General features: G+C 37.6%; 1 protein-coding gene, 2 long non-coding RNA genes and 1 other non-coding gene across 4 annotated transcripts; 3 read left to right on the top strand and 1 right to left on the bottom strand.

Moving 5' to 3' along the window:
- Positions 1–7,924: 7,924 nt before the first annotated feature.
- On the top strand, positions 7,925–8,852 carry LOC148879753 (uncharacterized). The gene is made up of 2 exons (XR_016104322.1): positions 7,925–8,326; positions 8,606–8,852. It is a non-coding gene; the product is annotated as an uncharacterized LOC148879753 (long non-coding RNA).
- On the top strand, positions 8,397–8,536 carry LOC148879754 (small nucleolar RNA snoR145). The gene has a single exon (XR_016106012.1). It is a non-coding gene; the product is annotated as a small nucleolar RNA snoR145 (small nucleolar RNA).
- Positions 8,853–11,407: 2,555 nt separating the features above from the next.
- Positions 11,408–22,159, bottom strand: LOC148879752 (F-box family protein). Its single transcript, XM_088961419.1, has 6 exons — positions 21,595–22,159; positions 17,008–17,162; positions 15,416–15,503; positions 14,645–14,850; positions 12,496–12,641; positions 11,408–11,712 (listed from the first exon to the last, which is right to left on the bottom strand). Exons 1-6 carry the CDS (start codon positions 21,831–21,833, stop codon positions 11,569–11,571), a joined length of 978 nt encoding a protein of 325 aa, XP_088817545.1. The 5' UTR covers positions 21,834–22,159; the 3' UTR covers positions 11,408–11,568.
- A 64-nt stretch (positions 22,160–22,223) lies between these two features.
- LOC148879751 (uncharacterized) lies at positions 22,224–23,440 on the top strand. The gene is made up of 4 exons (XR_016104320.1): positions 22,224–22,360; positions 22,455–22,479; positions 22,604–22,719; positions 22,985–23,440. It is a non-coding gene; the product is annotated as an uncharacterized LOC148879751 (long non-coding RNA).
- Positions 23,441–23,892: the final 452 nt, after the last annotated feature.

Genomic DNA, 23,892 nt, shown 5'->3' with positions numbered 1-23,892 from the left:
ATTAAGTGATGAATTTTTGGTGTATGCTGTCATGTTAAAGTTACCAAAATCCTTTGAGACTTTTGTGGTGAATTTTAATACAAGTGCAGCAAAATGGACCGTCAATGAGATGATAAATCAATGTGTTCTAGAATAAAAAGGCAAAAAAGACAGAAGATAGAATATGCTCATTTCACTTCCTTGGGTCCTAAAAAGAAACCTTTCAAGAAATGTTCAAAGAGGACAATGAGGGAAAGAAGAAATATAAGAAGGGTAAAAATGTGTCACCCACCAAACAGACTGAACTGAATTTGATTGCTATTGAGCCAGCCACCAGTGTGGATAAGGTGATATGTTACTATTGCAAAAAAAAGCGCTTGCCAAAAGTTGAAACAGAAGAAAAAGAAACAAGGTATTTCTTATGTGATCTTTGAAGTAAATTTTTTAAACACCCCATTTAATGTTTAGGTAGTTGACTCTAGTTGTATGATTCATGTTGCTAATTCTGTACAAGGGTTCCGAAATCTAAGAATAATTGATGATGAAGAGGATACACTAACATATACAAGAGATGCATACAAAGTGAAGGCAACTGGCATAGGAACCTTTAGATTAGTCTTAGATACTGGATATGTTCTAGATTTATTGGATACTTTACTTGTACCAGCTATGAAGCACAATCTTCTTTTTATTTTTAGATTGGATACAGTTGGATATTCCTTTCATTTTGCTTATGGTACTTTGTCAATCTTACATGATGCAAGTATTATTGGTTCTAGTGTTCTTCATAGTGGATTATATTTGCTAAATTTGAATAAGTCCAATGCATATTTCCTTGCTATAAATGATATTGTATTGATAAATGAAAATAGTAAAAGAAAAATGCAGTGTGATAATTCTTCCCTGTTATGGCATAGAAGGTTAGGACACATTTATAAGGAGATTGGAACGACTTGTCAAAGATGATATCTTGCACGCGCTAGATTTTAGTGACCATAATGTTTGCATAGATTGTTTTACAGGAAAATTGACAAGAAAATCCTTTCCTAAGGGGACTATATAAAGTTCTCTTTTATAATTGATTCACTCTGATGTATGAGGTGGGAAAAAGAATTTTGTAACTTTTATTGATGATTATTCAAGATTTGAGTACATATACTTAATGTAACACAAGTCTAATGCATTAGAAATGCTCAACAAACCACAATATCTGGAACTCCACAACAAAATAGAGTTGCAGAAAGGAGAAATAGGACATTGATGGACATGGTAAGTAGTATGTTTGTTGGATCAATTCTACCTGAATCCTTTTGGGCAGAAGCACTCAAAATGGCTGCCTACATATTGAATCAAGTACCCACCAAAGCAGCATTAAAAACTCAATTCAAACTTTGAACTAGCAGAAAACCTTGCTTAAATCATCTTCATGTTTGGGGCTATGAAACAATGGCTAAGATTAACAAACTTGATTTACCTAAAATTGCTAGCAAGGCAATTATGTGTGTGTTCGTAGGGTACCCTGGAAGATCTAAGAGTTATCAATTGATTGAATTGTCTAACCTGAACATTGCAATTTTTTAGTCTAGAGATGTGGAATTTTTAGAAGAGACTTCCACATCACAAGGGAGAGGAGGACAAGTAGAATTTGAAGAACTCTCGAAGTTCAGACCTTTATCTGTTAAATTTGTTAATCCTCCTATAATTTGTAGAGAAGAACCTTAACGCTCCCAAAGAGTGAGAAGGTCTACCATATCAGATGATTTTATTGTGTATTTATTTGGCTCATCTATTGATGATGTCACATATTTGAATAGTTTCTCTAACGCCCTAATTCATAAAAAATGGTTAACCTCCCTGCAGGTGCAAAATACATTGGTTGCAAGTGGGTTTTTAAGACTATGCAAGGCTCAAGTGGTGAAATTGAGAAATATAAAGCGAGACCCATAGCCAAGGGCTATACTCAAAAGGAGAGTATTGATTATGATGAGACTTTTTCTCTTGTTTCAATAAATGACTATTTTAGAATATTATTAGCTCTTATGGCACATTTTGATTATGAATTGCATCAAATGGATGTAAAAATAATTTTTTTTAAATGGTGATTTAGATGAAATTATTTACATGGACCAACTTTAAGGATTTGTAGCCAAAGGGCATGAAAGGCAGGTATGCAAATTGAAGAAATCATTGTATGGGTTCAATTCTAGACAGTGGTATCGTAAATTTCATGGCATTATCATGACTTCGGATTTAAGGACATTGTCGACAATTGCATTTACACCAAGACCAGTGGGAGCAACATTATATTTTTAATACTATATAGATGATATCATCTTGGCCTCTATTGATCTAGCATTGTTAAATGATACTAAAACTTTCTTGTCTAGATCTTTTAACATCAAGGATCTTGGAGAAGCCTCATATGTTTTGGGCATTCAAATTCGACGTAATAAATGTATGAGAATGTTGGAATTATCACAAGAAGGGTATATAAAGAAAGTGTTAGAGAGGTTTGGGATGGCAAATTGTAAGTCTAGTGAATCTCCTATTGTAAAAGGAGATAAACTACATAAGGGGCAATGTTTACAGAATGATTTAGAACGCAAAGAGTTAGCAAATATTCCATATGCCTCGGTTGTTGGTAGTATCTTGTATAACATGAATTGCACCCATCTGGATATTTGCTTTGCTACTAGTTTACTTAGCAGATTTAAATATAATCCTCGAATGGATTATTGGAAGGCTGCTAAAAATGTTTTAAGATACTTGCAAAGAATTAAACACTTCATGTTAATTTTCAGTCAAGTAGACCAAGTGGAAATTATGAGATATGCTGACTCAGAATTTAAAGGTGATCTTGATACTCAAGTGTCCACTTTAGGAACATCTCTCTCCACAATGGAAGTTGAATATGTCTTATGTTGTGAAGTTGCAAGGCATGCTTCTTGGCTTAAGACTTTTATCATTGATTTGATTGTGGTGAATTCCATTCATAGACCTCTTTAGATTTATTGTGATAACACTACTGCCATACATTTGACTAAAGAGACACGTCATCATGCAAGATCAAAGCACATAAAGGTCCAATATCATTATGTCAGAGAAAATGTTGCTGAAAAGGAATTAACAGTCTCTTATATGCCCATTGAAGACATGCTAGCTGACCACCCTTTGACTAAGGGTTTACCTATTAAACCCTTACAACGTCTTGTATCCAATATGGGTGTAATAGATGCTAGTGGATTATTTTGATTAGCGGGAGTATCATGTTTATCTTGTTTTGTTTTGACATTGATATCATTTAATGTTCATTAATGATGATGGCTCATATGATATTTGTTTAGAAATATAAATTTGCACATTTGATTTCCCACATGGGAGTTTAATTGTCCATGTAGATTTGATGGCTTGTGCATTCATGGTGACTGGACATCACCTATTAAGCCCTCACTGAATGAAATGCTTGTTAAAAGTAGCATTCTTGATCACATGGTTTGACATCCAAGTGACATGTGTTTGATCAATTAATTGACACATGAAGTTTAGTGACCATATTTGGAGATGCCTTTGATGGCTTCCCAAACCACCATTCCAACTTTTGCTTTGGCCTATGGAAGGCATGCTTATAGATGCTTTAACCATGGAAATGAGTCACTACTGCATAATAGCGTAGGTCTCTCCTATTTGGGCATTTGTAAGGTGTTTTCCTTCTTGAGAGAGAGAAAAAAGAAGAAAGAGTCGATTGATACTCAAAAACTCTAGGCTGGTCGTTCCTAGCTTCTTATTTATATTTACTTAATGTAATAAGAACTAAAGTTACAAGAATACTCCTAGCAGTTCCTAATAACAAACAACTAACAAGGAAAAAAAAAAGCTAGCTATCAACACCTAGATAGACTAGGCTGACAACATACTAACACAAAACCAATAAATAAGATTTACAGCACTCCCCCTCAAGTTGGGTTGTATATGTCTATCATATCCAACTTGTCGCACAATTCATTGTGCCGCAAGTATGGAAGTCATTTTGTAAGGGCATCAACAAATTGTTCCTTGGAGTTGACATAAGGGATGCAAATTTTTTTTCATTCCAATTTTTCCCTTATGAAGTGTTTGTCCACTTCAATGTGCTTGATCCTCTCATGTAGGACAAGATTGTTGGTGATGTTAATGGCTGCCTTTTTGTTACAATAAAGAGACATAATGTATCTAAGAACTCTTTCTACTGCCTCCAAGAGAGTTTTCTTAGGAGAGTACATGAATTGGCTCAGGACCCCAATTGAATAAGCAATGTTTGGACGAGTCATGGACAAATACCAACTTCCCCACTAACCTTTGAAACTATTTTACATCTTTCAGAAGTTCACCATCACAGTTACCTAATTTATGATCAACATCCATAGGAGTATCTGTTGACCTTGCACCTAACTTGCCTGTGTCTTATAACAAATCAAGAGTGTATTTCCTTTGAGAAATGAAGATACCCTTTTTTGAGCGGACAACCTCAATTCTAAGAAAATACTTTAGAGGGCCTAAATCTTTCATTTCAAATTTAGACGCAAGGAATTGTTTCAATTGTTGTATTTCTAAACTTCAATTTCCTGTAATGATGATCATCCACATACACTATCAAAACACCAACATGTTCCTGACATTTCTTCACAAAGAATGTGTAATCAGACTGACATAGCTTAAACCCTACTTTCTTCAGATTGAACAAGGGCATATACCTCTTGAACTGGCAACAAATCTTTGCTTCCTAAGATTTGACCTCTTAAGGGTTCATAGGCAGGATTCAGTACCAACAAGAAGGCAAACACATGCTGCTAAGAAACCAACTTCTTGTAGGCCTTAGCATCATTGTCATGTTTCCACTCTATAGCCTAATAATGATCCAATTTATTCCATATGGAAGTAAGGGCTGAATAATAGGCAGGCAAACTACGATTTCCCTGTTTATAGGTTGAGGATTCAACTTGCAACTGGTAAATCTTGGCATAATGCCTTTGCTCAGAATAGGTGGTTTTGGCATGTTCCCAAATCTCACTCGCAGTGTCTACCCACATAAAGTTCTTCTTCACATCGGGTTCCATGGCTGCAAGGAGCCAAGACATCATCATACTGTTTTCTTGGTCCCACCTATCATGTTCAGCTGTCTCAAACTTGGGTTCTTTCACTCTGCCATTTACGTAACCAACTTTTCACCTTGCTGTTACATAAAGTTTCACACTTTAGCCCATTCTAGGTAGTTCAGGCCATTTAAAGGGGTAATTGACATGGGAAACATCATGTTTTCACCTACTGTACCAGCTGTACTACGAGTTGGTGTAACTCCAGATGATATTGAATTATAGTTTGCCATTGAGAAAAAAGGATCACAAATATACCAGAGCAGATTCCACACAAACATAATACTAATTTCTCAAGAATTTTCACTTTCGAAAGGAGAAAGATATTGTTGAAATCAGTTCAACAATAGTTCGACCCTTAGAATAGCCTAGAAATTAGTCTAATAACTAGTCTACTAATAGGCTACTAAAAGCAGTCTACTAATAGAAAGAGTTCAGCCATAAGCAATCATTAAAAAAAGAAACTACTAACAGTTTGGCCACAACACATGAGTAAAAAAAAACATACCCCTGTCTAGCGCTTGTACAAAGGTGTAAACCTCATAACCAAGGCCTTCTCAGCCCTTCACAACATAGACCACGGAGAAAAAAGGGGACACATACCCTTGTCCAACACCTATAAGAAGGTACAAGCCTAGAAAAATATTTTTCATTGCATCGAACTAAGAGAGGAGAGTCATTCCAGCATCGCCCCTCTTCTGTTAGGGTTTATTTGGTGTTATGACCAAGGAGGAACCCAAAGAACAACAGCCGTAGGAACTCTAAACAGTCTGATAGAATTCTTGGTCTTCCACGTCCAAGAGATCAAGAGAAAAAAAATGACTGAGATTCAGATGAGAGAAAACAATTTTTGAGCCCAGAATTATTGCTCTGATACCATGTATTCCTTCCTGAGAGAGATGAGAGAGAGAGAAGAGAAGAAAGGAGAAGAGAGAGTTGATTGAGACTCAAAAACTCTAGGTTGGTCGTTCCTAGCTTCTTATTTATATTCATTTAATGTAATAAGAACTAAAGTTACAAGAGTTCCCCTGGCAGTTCCTAATAACAAACAACTAACAAGGAAAAAAAGAAAGCTAGCTGTCAGCACCTAGATAGACTAGGCTGACAGCATACTAACAACATACTAACACAGAACCAAACAACATACTAACAACATACTAATACAAAACCAATAAATAAGATTCACAACATAAGGATATTGAAAGCAAGACTGATTTGATCTTACACTCTCATAACACATGTTGCTTTTTTTATTTTATGAGTGGCCACTCGATTTAAAAAAAAATGTTTCAACCAATGGATGTTTTTGTTTCAAAACCTTTTTTTTTTAAACTGTGACAAACAATGGGAGATTGTTAGTATTTGTCAATTTCAAAAAAAATATATATTGGGTTGACACACGACACATATGAGTCTATGAGAGTGTTTTGAAAGTTAGAGACAAATTTCTATTTAGAGTGGTATTCTAAGTGTGGTAGGACTGGATTGAAATTAGTTTGATGGGTAACTAATCGCAATCAACGATAAGAATTATTAGAGTCTTAGCCACCTCTGGATGGGAGTTATAAAAACCACATAGTGGTTCTAGATCCATCACGCCCATCACGGTTGGCCTCAAGATCCAAAGAGACCAGTGAACTCAAGAAGTTGATAAAGAAAGAAGTGCAAGGAAGCACTCAACAACAATGGCCAGAACACAAAGTGGAATCCAAATAGGTATACACATTTGAATATGATTTCTTATTTTGATTGGATGAGTTTTATAGCTTGCAAAGTACACAAATCAAGTCATACCTTTTTACCCCTATTCACTCAAGTTTAAGAACCATTTGGACAGTGAAATCTTCTATTTCCGTACCAGTTTCGTGTTTGACATCATCCCTTAGCGCGAATACCCAGATATAAGTGGCAATGGAATGGCTTTCGTGATTGTACCATCAAGAGGCCTCCCGATATATAGGTGGCAATTCAATCTCTAGGCTTCTTCAACGATTCCAACAATGGAAAATCATTTAGCCATGTTGTTGTAGTTGAACTTGACACAATCGAGTATTGAATTTGTTGATATAAACAATAACCATGTAGGTATTGACATTAACAACTTAACATATGTTGCTTCTACACCGATGCCATTTTTTTACTGCTAAAAATGGTGGGCACAAGAACCTAACCTCAAAAGTGGGACAATATGATGGTTTCAACACTCGAATTAATGTCACATTAGCTCCGATTATTGTGACAATGGCGGTTCCAATTGCAATTCCCATGGTTGTGTTGTATTGGCAAAGGAGATTTGGGCCGAAGAAGAGAGAGAGAGATAATGAGAAAATAGAAAGGAGTTAATTGGAGTGGCGAGGGAGGTTGCATAGTTATAAGAGAGAGAGACGGTGAGGGTTGCAATTGCTCGGGTGCAAATGAGTTTTGCGGTTTTATGTCAATGAAGGTGAAAAGGGTGATGGAGAGGGACACTAGAGATTTCCCACTCACTCTTTACCCGTCATGACTTGGAACCACACGTAATTGAAAGATGTGTGGCTGTAATTCAGTGCAGGTAGAGAGTGAGTAGGAAAACTGGGGTCGGAGGGATTGGGGAAGAGAATAACCGGAATGAGGGAGTGAAAGGAGTGTGATGCGTGATGTGTTCATACTGCCGTATTTGATAAAACTTGGCGTCCATACTGCCGCTAGAACCTTAGCTCCGTTAATTTCGAAATGACATAAGAGAGTGGTGATGTGTTCGAACATAATTGGTTTCTGTCCCGTATGTGAACTCCTTTCCAATTTGATTATAAAGTGTTGGTCTCTCTAGGGTTTTAATTCATCTGAGAGTCGTAATATGTGTTATCATGGCCTGCTCGGAGTTCTCTCCCTCTCCTGCTGCTTCACATTATCCCCGTAGTTACAGATGCAATGACGAGAAAGAAACAGCACAGAGATCATTGATCGTGGGATTTTATGATCCCGCGGGATGAACACCTCTTCTGGTTCGTATTCACTGAGCATCGCTTCTGGTTCTGGCTCGTCGGTGTTTTTAACTGTTTATCGTGTTTCAGTGTTTATTACTATTATTGTTTTGAATGGTTAATTCTCTTGCCGAACCGAAGGACCTATGGAGGAAGTGCTTTGAAAGAGGTGCACTTGCGGCCAAGTTTGCCTTCGAAAAGAAACTCCACATGCATTCAGATCGCCGGACTGGATTCGATTTATGTTCAATATCGGTTCGGTTTCAAACTGGATCTAATTTTCATACATTGAAACTGGTTAGACTTTGCGAGTGAGCTTTAAAAAAAGCGAAGGTCCCAGCGGAGGGGTATGAGACTCAAAATGTGAGACCTCTCTAACACCATATGATACCTTCGTAGACTGTGATGCTCGGCCGATTCGTAGGATGCCCAGCGGAGGGGTCTGGGACCCTTGGCTACATCTGAAAATCTATTTGACTTATCTCAAAGGAAGATAAAATAGGTTACTATTGAGTTTATTTTGTTTCATTGCAGATACTGTCTGGGGTGCAGAAATGAAACCTCCCCCTCCCCCAAAACCTGGTGCAGGCGGATTGGGTCCCAAGTCTCCGCTACAAGAGACCTTATAGATTTGGTAGGTTTTGGCAAGGGACTGACTCTTACCATTCTATATTTGCATCGAGAATCACCGGTGATTTGTTAATCTATCGTTCTGCAAATGGTGTAATTTTGGACTTCCAGATCAACCATTTAATAGGATACTCGTGAATTTGCAAATAAAGCTTTTATGATATCTCTTTAATGAATTGGAACCACGAGTCGGTGAATCGATTATTTTCACCTCATTCAGCTCAAGAAATTGTTCATCAAATGCGGGTTTCCCGTTTGCGAATTGTGAACGGTCCAAGTTTTAGAAATTAAAATGGATTTGTCCCAAAATTTTGATTTTTTTATGGAGGGCTTTAAATTCGGAGGAACAATTTTGACTCTTGTTGCTCACTATGTACGAAAGAGGAGGAAACTATAGGCCATTTGTTCCTTAAGTGTCCTATTATAAAGATGGTTTGGTTTGGTTCTGAACTGACCTATTTCATCAATTATCAGAATTGATATTATTTTGGATTGCTCCTGAGGTTTCTTTTTCCACCTCTCCACATCTTCCATACCTTTTGGCCTTCTTCATCCTTTGGCACCTATGGTTGGCTCGAAATATTGCTACATTTCATGGAGAGGTTTAGACTCTTGAATTGATTATTGCTAAGATCTGGTCCTTTGTTGCTCATTCTTTGGTTAGAGTTCTGCCTAACCATCAAGAATCTCATGCTGTGATGGTTCCAACCCCCCCTCGTAGATGGTGTAAGCTGCCGGTTGGGCTGGTTAAAATTAACTTCGACTAAGCCACTTCTCCAGTTCGGTCTGTTGTTGGATGTATCATTAGGAGTCATCTTGGATCTTTGATTTATGCTTGGGCTGTGACATTTAGTATCATTAACAGAGCAAGAATCTGAGGTTCTTGCTCTGTTAATCCTCCGTGGAGTGCTCTAACAGTCATTCGTAATTGTAAGAATATCCTCAATCACCATCCTGATTTCTCGATAGCTTTTTCAAAGAAATCGACCAATAAGGCGCCTCATTCCTTAGTTAGGTTTGGCTTGTCTTATAATGCAGCTTGTACCTGGTCATCTGTACCGTACTTGAAAAAAATTCGTAAAAGATGAGTCTAATGAAAGTTAGGCCTTCAGGCCTTTTCTCAAAAAAAAAAAAAAATTAATAATAATAAAATATAACCTGTAATCTTCGTCATGCCTCGAATTGAATTCAAAATTCCGATTTCAACTATAATCTATACTGTTAGTACCGAAGATAAAACCATAATCTATATTGATATTATTTAAGCTTGTGAAACCAAAGAATGTGGTGGCAATGGCATTATTGACGAGAATATACTGTGGCGATTTGTGTACTGAACCAATGAAAGCCGCCCATAAATAAGTTTTCTTGTCGCTGTAGCTACCCATAAGAAAGCTCTCTTGTCGCTGCAGATATCCAACCTATTGTTTATATTCTTATAAACTTGACACCCATAAGAAATTGACTTAAACATATCAGAGGTTTTAAAATAAACTTAAATGTTACTCTGTGAGCTGACCCCACGTACTTAAACATACCCCATTACATTATGAATTCATAAAAAAATTTAAAATACCATTTTGCCCTCTTATGCCCTTGTGTGATTCTGAGATGGTGACATTCTTCTTCAGCTATTCTTCCAAGGGGAGAAGGAAGAGAGCGGGACTCGGGAGAGCAGATGTAGATATAAAGAGAACGAATAGTCGGATTAGATCAGATGGTTGTGATTCTCTACCAGTGAGTTCTTGTTCAATATAACTAAGCCAAAACAGCTGAGATTTAGTTCATTGATTCTCTACTCTCTACTGGTTATGATTCTCCACCAATGAATTCTTTGTTTTAAAATCATCACGAAGTTTTTTTTTTTAATGTTCGTCCAAGAACAAGAATTCACTGGGGAGTTCTTTGTTTTAAATTCCACTGTAATTTCTTACAAAGTTTACCCGCGAATTGCAACTGAAACTCAAACCATTAGTGTTCAATATGCCCCATTCAAAGATATTTATATCAATCAATACATCGGAAAAAAAACCATCCATTGAGCACTTTTGAGCAGTAAAAATTCTGTTAAGTTGTCTTTTAGATTTATGAATGAAAGTGCCCTTGAATGGGGTGGATATTCCACTTTGTTTGAATAAGAACTCGCCATCCATTTTTAAACCTCAAGGTATCTTGAACAAAAGTCCATCCTTCGAAGACAACCATGCTGTTTTGGCTTTAAAACCAAGGATATCACTTTGCTCAGATCAGATAGGGATATAGATGGAACCCCCTCGTTAAAAACAAGGGGTTTTTATAGTTTAGTCCACCCCTAGGGTGGAGATAAGATTTCTAGGAGTGGACTGCCTTGCCCATGGATTGACGCCAAATTCATGGGCAGGACGTGGTTTATAAGGGGGCTACTAATAGAGTAGGAGGGGGCCGCAATTTCAGATTTCTGTGGTGGATTGCAGTCCACTTATCCCTAAAAAGAATGGTGAAATAAGATTTATGTGACTGGCCCAATATAGTTATGACTAATGATAAAGACTTGATGATGATGAAGATTAAAGAAAGTGTAGATAAGCCCAAAATGGAGACTTTGACTAGGGCAGGGTGAAGATGCTCTTCAAAACCTCCTTGTCAGGGTTGCGAATAATACGACTCGTGGTGAAAACGTTCACTCCACTAAGACTAAACTCATAGTTCACCCTTTACACTAAAGCATTTGTTAAAACATTATGATATGGATAAAATCTCAAAAATGATTTGACCAATGTGAGCACAAAATTTGTTTTTTTATCTTGGTAATGTTTACAAAGAAAGAATGCACATCTTGATATTCTTCTGTACAGAAGAGCTGGGAACCCAGAGAAGAACCCATGTGATTACTCGCATGACAGGCTCTTTATGGCTGCAGTGATGTGTTTGGGATAGGTCCACAACTTTGAAAGGGACTCTTCATCTGAATCGCCTTCACTGTCTGAAGAGGATATTGTCGATAGAGTGTCCTCCAGTATATAATCGATGATCTGAAGACAAAGAAGAGGATACATTCAACTAGTTCTAGAAAATTATAAAACAAATATCTCATATGGAGTGCAGGTTGTGCAGCAAGATCAGAAGTTTGGCAATTTAGAAGAACATTAAACCCAACTAAAATAGAAATGAAAAAATGTCGGAAAATTAGGACCTTTTAATACAAAAAGCACTGAATCATGATCATGCACATGTCAAGGGTACCACGCAATAGTTTCCACCATGAGTTGCGCAAAGCCCAATGTTATCCCAATTAAATTGGAAAAGTTAAACATGGAGACAGAATACTAAGAACAAGGAATTATAAATATGATTCAAATCAGCATAATACATGTTGGGAGAATCATTCCGCTTCGAGGACTTGTGCAGAAAGAGAACCATATGTCCATATCCATTATTTGATAATTTAAAGCATCAAGTAAATTAGAAGTGGAGTCAGACAACTAGGATCAAAACACGAATGTGATATGGAAGCAGTATGAACTATGAACATGTTGGGAGTATCACATGATGGTTTGCACTTGGACTAGTGCAAAAATCAAACCATATCTGAATATTGGAACAATTCACTATTTCTTCCAAAATTTCCCTATTAACCACAATAACCATTTTTTATGGATAGTCACCGTGATCTTTTTCCTTATTAAGTTGATGGAAAACTTAAGCAAATTCAATTGAACAATCCGTAGTAGTTTGGAGGTAATCTATGTAATTTATTGAAAGTTGCTTCTCAAAGTTGAGCAACAAAAAGAAAAAAAAGAGAGATGTTGTCCTACCTGTTGAGGTGATACAGGCTTGATTTTCTGATTTTTCTGTTGCAAAACATGATGCATATTGGAACATTTCATGTTGTTCAGCCAAACAATTGATTTGCAATGCCAACAGTATCCCCTGTTTGTCATAGATCTCCGTATTGAATTCCCTGAAACATCACTGATTAGAATAATCAATAAGGTACTAAATAAAACAAGAAGTTCGAGCACATTCTACATTTTGAGGAGGGATGATTAGCCAATAAATAAATGTTTTTTATTATTTTTTATGAAACCTCGTAAACTTTTATCAGAAACATCTTACATATAAACAACAATGGAGTCATTCACTTGTTGTTCCTCATAACAGGAATGAGCAATATATTAAAAATAGACTTATTCCAGAAATAATACTATAATTGAAATACCAAACAGAGTCCTAGAAACAACTGCGATGACCTGCTGCCCCTCCCCACCCCAAAAGGAAAGAAAGGAATAACACAATTTCGTGATTACTGTCACCACTAAACTCTAGAAAGTAGAATTATGCATTTGCCTTACAAGCCAGAATGAAATGAGTTCATTCCACATGACTCCCAGAACCTCTGTATCATGATAGCTGGAGTGCAGCACATGTCAGCCTTAATATAATAAGGAAACATATCCATCTGCTATTTACTTTTATCTTTTTATCTATTCTCTTATAAAATTTTCTTTTGGTGAATATAATGGTGAGAAAACCTCATTCAATATGAGAGGGAAATGCCTATATGTTTGCATACAACGAATACGAAGAGAGCCAATTAGCAGGGAAAGAAACAATGAAGCATGCAACATAGTGTTGACACAGCAGTGTTTTAAAAGCGCAAGGCAAAAAAAAGGCGCAGGGGCCAATTTGCACCCGAGGTGTAAGGCAAGGCGCACACCTTTTTGAAGCAAGGCGCAAAAATAGAAAAAGAAAAGCTAAAAATAAAGTCAGAAAATTCAAAAAAATGCAAAAAATAAAAATATTAAACATAATATTAATAAAAATACAAACTTAAATTTTAAAAATGTTTTAAAAAACCTATTATCTAAAATTTAAATACATAAACATAACATGTAAAGCAATTCAAATGAAAATTTAAAAATAAAATCAAACATATAAAACATTTTCAAGCATGTAAAACCCACAATCTCTTTTTTTCCTCATTGCATTACTTCAAGTAGCTAATGTGATGTAAAACATATTACATTCCTGATTCCACGAGCCACCTTTGTGCCACACACCTCGAGGCAAACCTAAACAAGTCCATGTTAGGGTTTGCCTTGAGGGGCGTGGTCAGGGGCCCAAGGCGAAGCTCCCAGTGCAACCACTAGGTTCAAAAAAAGCTAAAAAAGCATAAAATTTTCAAAAGGCGCATGCCTGGGCTAAGATACATGCCTGGTGCGCCTTTTGAAAGTGTAACGCCGAGGACCTGGGCGAGGCACCTAAACTAAAATGCACCTCGCCTGTGTCCCTAGGCGCGCCTTTTAAATCACTGTGTCACACATAAAAAAGAACGTAGATATACAATTGTATTTGCTTCCCAGCCCCCGAGTATGATGCTCTTTCCATATAAGACTTGGTCTTCCAACCCCTGGGCCCTTGGCTAGAGTCGTGCATCAGCTCTTCTAGTAAAGGGGGAAAACAGCAAAAGTCTATAGGTTCACATACAATGAATATCATTCTACTTTGGAGATGTTTTAGCTTTTAGGTTGCATTTGGTATTCCTTATTTTAAGGACTTATCTTTTTGCAGTTAAAATGCCCCTATGAACACTGAGTTTCTAACTGCAAAAAGGAGATAAGTCCTTAAAATAAAGAATGCCAAATGGAGCCTTAGTTTGTTGTCAGTAGAATGAAGCCAGCTAGATCTTTACAATAAGATTGTTCACTAGCATTGATTCCAAGACTAGAAGAGCACCATCAGTTAGTCCATGCACAACATGCACAGTAGAAAAGATGTGGATCTTTCATTGAACAATATATTGTTAGGTGGTTTCATATTGAACAACTGCTACATTAATCCATTCTAGCTGTATCATATGATTAAATTGTTAACAAAAACATGTCCACATGTGGTACATGGTGAACCGAGTTGCACAATATAAAGTCAGCCACGCCATACATCTCTTACACTTAATCAGCATACCTATATATGCTCCTTTAAAAGCCTCTTTCCAGTCAAGAACAGTCAATGGATCAGCGCTTTTCTTCTGATGCAGGATTGTATCTCCCTTCTCCTGGACTGGTTTAGCAATGTGCTCCTTAGTTTCAGAGCAACCATTGGAATTTCCAAAGTAAAGAACATATTGTGAATGCCACAATCTGTTATCGCTTGCTGCCAAACTCCATGACCTTTTAAGATGAGATAAAAAGTAAATAAACCAGAAACAATAATAAGCACTAATGGCAAGTCAGCAATGGTGCTAGGAACTTTGACATATTGCTAAGCCCTTGCATCATAGATTTTTTTTATCAAAATTGCATAGAATATGCATGGTCACAAATGCACAGATCCAGGTTTGGTCATTGAATGGACCTCTCTTGTATGGAGCATAAAGAGATCATATCAATTGGAGTGACCAATCCATCATTCTCTGCATTTTCCATCACCTTTAAAATCTTTTGGTTTCCATTAAATTGATCCTCAACTTTTATATCATTATCATCATCATCATCCAAGCCTTCCAGCTATATGGGATTGGCTACATGAATCCTGTTTCAACCCTCAACATTCTATATGTGGGTTATTATCTGCTGGGTGATACACCCTTTGCATATGCAAGAGGTGCTTGACAATTAGACAGTTCAGATGAATGACTTGGCTGGCTTGGTGTTTTCCACATCCATAAACCCATATGGCTTTACCTGGTTAGGAATGATCGTAGATTTTAATGTATACAGAAGATAGACAACTTACCAGCACACTAAACCCACAGCAACAAGAGAGCGCATGTCTAAGAAACTAAAAATATGGACAAGCACGTCCTGGGGCAATTGTGCTGTACCTGAATATGAAATCATCAGGGGTTACACTTCGAAACAAATGAATTCATCCCTTCTAGAATAATGTAAGTTATAACACATGCAACACAACGTAGTTAGATAAAAGTTAATTTGGTGGAGGAGAAACTACTAAAGGGCTGTGGCTTGGAGAATTATCCAGAGTCCGAATCATGATTACAGAATTGATGCATTTTCTTAGGATGTTCTTGTAAGGGGAATTTGTAGATATGTACATAGTGCGTTTATATATCACATATTCATATTTTATACCATAAACACCATGGAGTATAATTACTTATTTATGGTATGCATATGATTAACCAAAGCTTACATCCATGCACAAATATGTACAATTACACACATATTATGCTGGCTATTTATATATAAACATATTTTTCCAACTATATGCATGCATGTGTGCATTTACAATAGAGGTGCTCACAGTTCGGTCAATCGAATCGGTACTACTGGTTTTTGGAAAACCGGTAACCGAAACCGAACTGAAGCCAATTGGTTAACTGGTTGACCGGTTCGGTTCGTCGGTTTTTTGGTTTTTTATTTTTACAATATATATTATAAAAATATATATAAATATATGTATACCAGTCGGTTCGATTAACCACCGGTTTTCTATATTGGTTAACCGAAACGAACTGGTACCTTCGGTTTTTTAAAAACACCGAACCGACCGGTTCGGTTAACCGATTTTTCAGTTTTTTTGCTCACCCCTAATTTACAAATGGCATCTGTGCATGTTTTTAATTTATTCTACTGTTGATCTATAAAACCTAAGAAAAGCTAGATGTACAAAATACATTCTGAAAACCTTTGAAACCCAACCAACTTGCCCATCCTTGGTCAAGCTTGGGCCTAGTTGTGTTGGATTAAACTCAGTTTAACTTTTGGGTTGGTAAACTAGGACTTGGCCCCAGGTTTGGCCTATAATTAGTCCAGGCTTGGGTTATCCGGGCCCAACCCAAGAAATGGAAAAGCCCAATGCTTGAGGCTCACCCCTCACCCAAGGACAAAAGCCCAAGCCCATCCTGTGTAAATCTTTGGGTGGGGCCAATCCAGACTCAGTTTGGACCTGCACAAGTTGCACCTCTAATTAGCCCCTCAATTCTGCTCTGATCCAATTGCAGTTTTTGTGTCTGATACATCATGCCAAAAGTATACTGTAGAATCAACAGGTTAAGACCTGAAAGCTACTTTATTTAGATGGCTGAAGAATTATATAATATTTCACAAATCAAGGTATCTCAAGTTAAAGAGCTTCCTAAATTAAGTTTTCTTTTCTTTGGGTTCTTTGATTCATAAATACATTGATCAACAAACCACAAGAAATAGATTGAATGGTGAGTGAGGACACACAATCATGCTCTAACCAATAAATGTTCCCCCAGTTTGATTGTTCATAAAAGTTAAGTTTGAAGTAATTGCAGGTAAAAAGGACAGGCCCACTGTCAATGGAGGGGGTGCCTCCTTTCAATGTATGCAAATCATCACCTTCTTCATCTTGCCGGGATTTAGAACGTCTTTTATGTGCAACCACCGCATGCTTAAACTCTGCAACAGCCAGCACTTTCTTCTGCTTGGGCAATGCCACCTCTGCTGCTTGGAGTAGGAGGTTAGCCGCTGAAACTGCTTGCCTTGTTTGCACCCTGCAGTGTTGCAGTAACTATCCACAAGTCAATGAAACCTATGAATATCAAATAATTAGGTTAGGATGGAAGAAGGATGCAACTTAGAGCAGTCCAACCAATTACATTCATGTTGTACATAAGCCAAGATTTAAACCCATTGTTTGTTTTGTATATTTTTGAAACATAAAAAGAAAAAAAAAACTTGTATTAAGAGAAAATGAGTTTGAAAAGGATCTGGGTAAAACCTATCCATATACAAGGTATAGAAATATCACATGTGCTATGATTGAACAAGAAAAATGAGATATTATCTGTTGTTTTGAGGTAATACACAGGCATAAGGAACTTTTTTTTCATGCAAGAAGAGGCATCATAGAGATTCTGATGGTTCAATTATTTAGTATTTTATCATTTTTTTTATAGTAATATACAAATTTCATCAACAGAAAAAAGATTACAATGCATTAGTGAAGAGATTTCACCACACAAACATAGCATAGATTAACACAAAGAAAATAACATTATTACAAATCAATCGCTCCCAATAACCAGCACCATGGTTGACTATAGTCTGTATCTCCAATAGATTACTTAGAATTGACTTCTAATATTGGAAGTCTTGAAAAAAGAGTTGCAAGTGAAAACAAAATAGCTATGGTGAATAAACAAATGCATTTTCATCTAGCTCTTTCGACATGACACAAATGCTTGGAAACTGGAACTCTCTTGCTTTTAAATGGTCAGAAATTACAAAACCATCTAGCTAGCAAACAAGCAGAGGCCCCACCTTTGGTGGTATTTCTTCATAAAAGGATTTGATTGTAAATCATTGTTTATTATGTCCAGTCTAGTGACTACTATTCACAGGAAACTAGCTGGTGGTTGGGATGCTGGATTGGCTCCAACATCACCTTTTCTTGCAATTTATTTATGATACTTGGTGGGGGAGTGCCCCTAAAAGTTGATTTCCTAATCTGTTTGCTATTTCATCTTACAAAAAGGAACAAATTTCATCACACATTTCTGTCACATCTCAAGGTATCTTTTGGAATTTTGGTTTCATGAGGGGGTTAAGGGATTTCAAAACCTCTATTGCATTAAACTCACTTGATTCTCTTTAAGGGGTTTTCCTTGAACCAAATAACACTAACTGTTGTATGTGGAGTGCAAACTATTTAGGTTTGTTCATTGTGCTTCTTTCTTTCAGGCCCTATCCCTTGACCATCCCTTACCTCAAACTTTCACAGTGAAAGAAATCTGGAGTGGATCAAAGCTGCCTAAAATTAGAGCATTCTCTTGGGAGGTGTTCCATGGGAAGATCAACACTTGTGCTATCCTTCAAAAGAGGAGGCCCAATTGGTATTTATCTCCGCTTGCGTGTACTCTTTGTTATGCTAGTGAAAAGTCTATCTATCACTTATTAATTTCCTGTCCACTTGTATCTAGCATATGGGTGCGGTTCTCTTCTCCTTTTAGGAGTTTGTTCCAGTCAACTTTCCTCAACCTGTCAAAAAAGAGAGGAAGAATGATGCAAAGGTGTATTAGGGCAGCAATGATGCGGTCAATCTGGGAGGAACGAAATGATAGATTTTTCAATGAGAAGGCACACAATGAGGAAGTCCTCATGGAAGATAATATTCATTATCTTCTCTGATATTTCTAAAGAATGTGGCTTGATCTTCAATAGCAAGAAGAATCATCTTATTGCCATGGAAACCATTGTAAATGAAAAACCAAGGGCCATGGGAGTTTAGCAATACAATAAAAGGAGTTAAGTGCTTGAACAAGGAATTGCAAATGACCATTAAATTGGTGTATAGATCAGATAATGGCTTCACTGGCTCATTAGCAAAAGTGCAAAACAAGGGGCAACTAGGGAAGAGTTCTGGGATAAAATCTAATGTAATTGTCAAAGAATGGGTTGGGGGGATTGTCAGCCCCTATTTGAGAGCTTGACCATTGTTGCTCTTTGTATATAACTCATTATTTTATTCATTTAATAAAACATCATCATCATTACCAATTAAAAGTTTCCAGCCTAGTGAGAACACTCCAACTCTCCATCCAACAATGTGTTCTGAAACCTGACACCATACAGTCTGTTCTCTTTTTTCAAAAAATTGACCAACAGTGATATCATTAGTAATTAAGCTATACATCCTTTGACAAATATCACATTAACACTTATCCCCACACCACTCATCTTCCCAAAATCTCACCTTACTCCTGTCCCCCACCAAAAACTTTGAATCCCCTAAGAATTCAGAATTAAATTTAACTCTACCTTTCCAAAAAAAGAAAAAAAGAACAAAAAACTCCATACAAAGAATATACCTCCCTAGTATTGCAGTCAAACCTAGCCAACCTGTACTTACCACCAGGAACCATCTTCCATAAAGGGTCCCTGTCCTTGCCAAATCTCCGCAACTATTTACCCTAAAAGGCCTTATGAAGCTCCCTAATTCAAAAAATACCCAAACCAACATTCTTCTTTGCTCTACAGCCTTCACCCATCTCATCAAATGATTTTTTTTCTACTTACCACATTAACTCCACAAAAAATCTCTTTGGATCTATTTTTGCTAGAACTTCTAAGATAAAGATAAAATAAATGGGAAGACAAGCCAAAGCGCACTTGATGAGTATGTAATTCCACCACCCTAGGATAGATATCTACACTTACATGTAACCAATCTTTTTTTAATCTCTCCACCATCAAACCAAGTAGGCAAGTAGAGATAGCCAAAGCTTTGGATCCAATTAAGAATCCCAAATATCTTTACTAAATGACCATTTACTTTCCTCTCTCGCCATTCATCTCTCTTTTCCTCTCTCTATCTCCTCTAGGAATGGCAACAGGTGGGTTTGGGGCGGGGCACCCCCTCCCCGTCCCCGCCCCGAAATCACGATACCTTGCCCCATCCCTGAAGGCAGGGTGGGGCATCCATTCCCCATCGGGGACGGGGAATTCTCGCATTTTCCCCGTTCCAAGGCAATTACTTAAAAATTATCTATTTTATGGACAATTTATACATAGGATATAGGAATTTGGGAGTATTTTAGAATTGAATAATAGTACTTTAGGAGTAATTCAAAAATAAAATTATGAGATCCTAGGATTTTAAAAATTTAGGAAAAACTTAGAGATATTTTAAATATCAATACTAAACCTAGAGATATTTTACTAATTTACCTTCGAGTTTGGGGAATTATATACAAAACCAGTCCCCGCCCGTACCCGGTTCGGGGAAAAATTATTTTCCTCGCCCCCGCCCCGTCCTTGTTTAGGGTTAGGGAAAACCTGCCCCGTTCGGGGCGGGGCTGGGTGGGGCCTCAGTTTTATGGGGGAAATTGCCATCCCTAATCTCCTCATGTCACATGCAAATGCATGTTCTACTTGACACCCCAACACTTAAGAACATTCTTCATGAAAATGTTCCATCAATATTTCCTACTCCAATCATCAACCTCTTATTCAGAAATCAGAATTACCTTCAACCCTGACAAACCTTATCGTCATATTGTAGATGAGAAATGATATGTCCATACTCTCCAATACCCAAGCCTTAAATAACTCCTAACTGCTCCTCTCTAAATAACATGAAACTCAGCACCTCAACAACTAGTACAAACAAGAAGGAAGAGAGTGGATTGCCTTACCTGATACCATGAGATGCTTTTAAGTCTTCCAGTTAACAACTTAGCAGTAATCTTATAAGGACTAAGGCCTCATTTAGGAGGACTTAAGCTTTGGTTGAGTTTCTTGAGCTCATCTGCTTTGAAGAAGCCAGTAAGCCACTAAAAGAAGCTTCAATGGAAAGCCATGCAAGTGGTTGGACAATAGTTAATTTGGGATTTTCCAAAATTTTCACCAAACATTAATTATAGGCTTTCTGGATCGACCCCACCTTGCAAAGCCAAAAGCAGCAATGTGAAATTCCTCCAAAAGGAGCACTAGAAATCAAATTCATATTTATCAGGATAATCCTTTAGTACTGCAGATTGTATACAATGTTAACATATTATTCCATTTATATTCCCCTTTGATAATGATCAACTTATCCCCATTTTCTCTCGAAATCTCACGGAAAGTCGAATAAGGTTCAATATTTTAACAAAAGCATTTGTTTAGATGTAAAAGGGGCGCGAGTGGGGCAAAAATAAAACTGAAACATTTAAGCTATTTGTCCCTTATTTTCCTTCATAGGAATGTCGCAATGAACTATGAGCCAATTATTCAAAATTAAAGCTTTGAAGATAACATGAAAAAATGAAAAAGAAAAAGGAGTAAAGACTTAATTGCAGAAATCTCCGAGTAGCAAAGAGGAAAAAAAACACAGAGAAGAAATAAATTTCCATATAAGCAAAACTTCAGACAGTACGCGGAGATAATTCAGATACAAAAGGAAAAGAAAGAGCGAATTACAATGGAAACTTGGAAAGTACTCACTCGGGAAGACGGCGGAACGCAGCGAGGGTGTCCTCAAACACGAGGGCCTGGAGATTCTTGGAGACCTTGCTGTAAGCTCCTCTCAATATGAAGCTGAGCTCGTTGCAGGCCAATGGATAATCGTATATTCGATTTATAGATTCTTTAAGCCCTAATTTCTGGTATCTTTCTATGGTTCCCGCCATCTCTTTTCCCAAAGGGTGCAAGTGCGAGAGATCAGTTCTAACTTCCAAGGGCATGAGATTACGAGATGATCGCCTGCGAAGTGCGAACCAACGGCAATTTACATTCAGACCCTCTCAGACAAACACTACTAAAGATGAACCTTCTTCGCGAGAGGTAGCAAGGTAAGGGGTTCAACCAAAACCAGATGATCTCCAGACTCCAGATCTCGTATTTGGTGAGTTCGAATCTGCCCCCACCAGCTTGCGCGGCCGCGTGTCCTCCCACACGCATGCGCCTCATTTTGGTAACTCCCATTTTACATTTTCAACCAAAACCAGATGATCTCCAGACTCCAGATCTCGTATTTGGTGAGTTCGAATCTGCCCCCACCAGCTTGCGCGGCCGCGTGTCCTCCCACACGCATGCGCCTCATTTTGGTAACTCCCATTTTACATTTTCACCCAAAAACGAGTTTCACTTCCCTCTTTCTCGCTCATACTCAGCCTCTCACTCCCTTTGCCCTCAGGCCGCCCCCACCTTCTCTCTCGCCTGAGACTGCTAAGAAATCCGACAGACGATCGCTCCGGTAGATACACCGGAGGTACGTAATGTCTGTCCCTCTCATCCCATATACTCTTGAATCTCTTTCTCTGAGTTTTTTTTTTAACTTTTTCTTTGCAATGGAAAAAATGCAGAAGGGAACAATCGCAGCAGATACAGGTGCAGTTTTCTCTCTCTATATATTTCACAACTGAATTTTTTCAGTTGGGTAGTTGCCTAGTTTGCAATGAAAAAGCCCGTACCGTTTTTATCATATGCTTACAATATATAACTTCACATTCAGATTATCAACACAATGTATCTGCCGACGTTTCTTGAAAAGACTAAGAACTATTCAGTTCACTTGCACTTAAAGTTAATACAGAGAACACCAACCAGAGTCTTGAAAATACTTGGAAGGTGAGAATAAACTTACTTTCTTAAATTTTCATTATAGATAATTCAAAGCTATTAGCATATCTTCTAATGTCACGCTTCAAATTTAATAGTCAGGAACTCCAAGATTTTTCAAATCCAAACAAAAAAGGTGATTTGCACACACAAAATCTCTTAAATGGATTTTCTATTTGAAGATTTCAAGGATTTACTAGAGGACCTTAAGAGTAGTAATTGGGAAATGAGCCTTCTATGAGGTAATAAATATATCGGTTTGAGATTGAAACAGGTATAATGGTCACAAGCATTCAACTGATGATTGGTTTATGGTCAACTGTTCAGCCCATGCAAAAGGTGGTAAAACAGAACAACCTCAAGCTGAAATATGTTCACCAAACCAGTATGGTGGTGTTGAGCCAATGCCAATCATGTGGAAGTACAAAATAGTGGTGGCGGTTGTCAAGATGGAACATCTTCATGTATACGTATACATGTAGTTTGTGTCGTAGGAAATTCTAGCCCATCTTCACCATCCAATTGTTTGGAAAGGTTGTCTTATATCTTCAGTTCACTATCCATGTCTCCTGAGCCTTTCCGACCCTTTTCTTTACCAAAAGGCTGTTGCAAGATCTGCACCTCAAAAGTGTGGATTTAGAATGTTTTAGTGCATTCTATTTGCCAATATGATCTTACAATGTGTTCTACGAGGATTATAGGTCTAAATACAAAGACTGATTTCCAATGATTTCCAATGTGTCTGTTGAATTGCTTGATTTTTGTCTCATAAGGTATTTGTTGTTGGTACTCTGTTTTTTTTTTTTTGGCAGTCCATTTTTAGGTCTTCGATTTGTCATTTGTACATAACATGCATTATACAACCTTAGTCTTTTTAAGAGTGTAATTAGACATCGGTAATGTGGGACATGAGAGAGTCCCCAGAGAAGCCCACTAGAGGGGTGTTGACCGGAGTGAGACGGTTCCTATTGATGTCGAGTTGTTCAAAGGTTTCTTCGAAGAGGATGTCAGCAGAGCTTCCTATGTCCACCAAGATGCACCGGACTTCGAAGTTTGCCACTTCAACGGTTATCACAAGGGTGTCGTCATGCAGGGTTTTGAACCCCCCCCCCCCGAGGCCGTCTTCGGTGAAGGTGATCGAATCTTCAACCTGGTGTAGGTGTGCATATGCCTTGTGGGCCA

This window comes from Nelumbo lutea, chromosome 1 (assembly GCF_056320005.1).
Source record: "Nelumbo lutea isolate HS-2025 chromosome 1, American lotus-T2T, whole genome shotgun sequence".
Lineage (NCBI taxonomy): Eukaryota > Viridiplantae > Streptophyta > Magnoliopsida > Proteales > Nelumbonaceae > Nelumbo > Nelumbo lutea.
The sequence above is the reverse complement of the archived record's forward strand: the minus strand, read 5'-3'. Positions and strand labels throughout refer to the sequence as shown.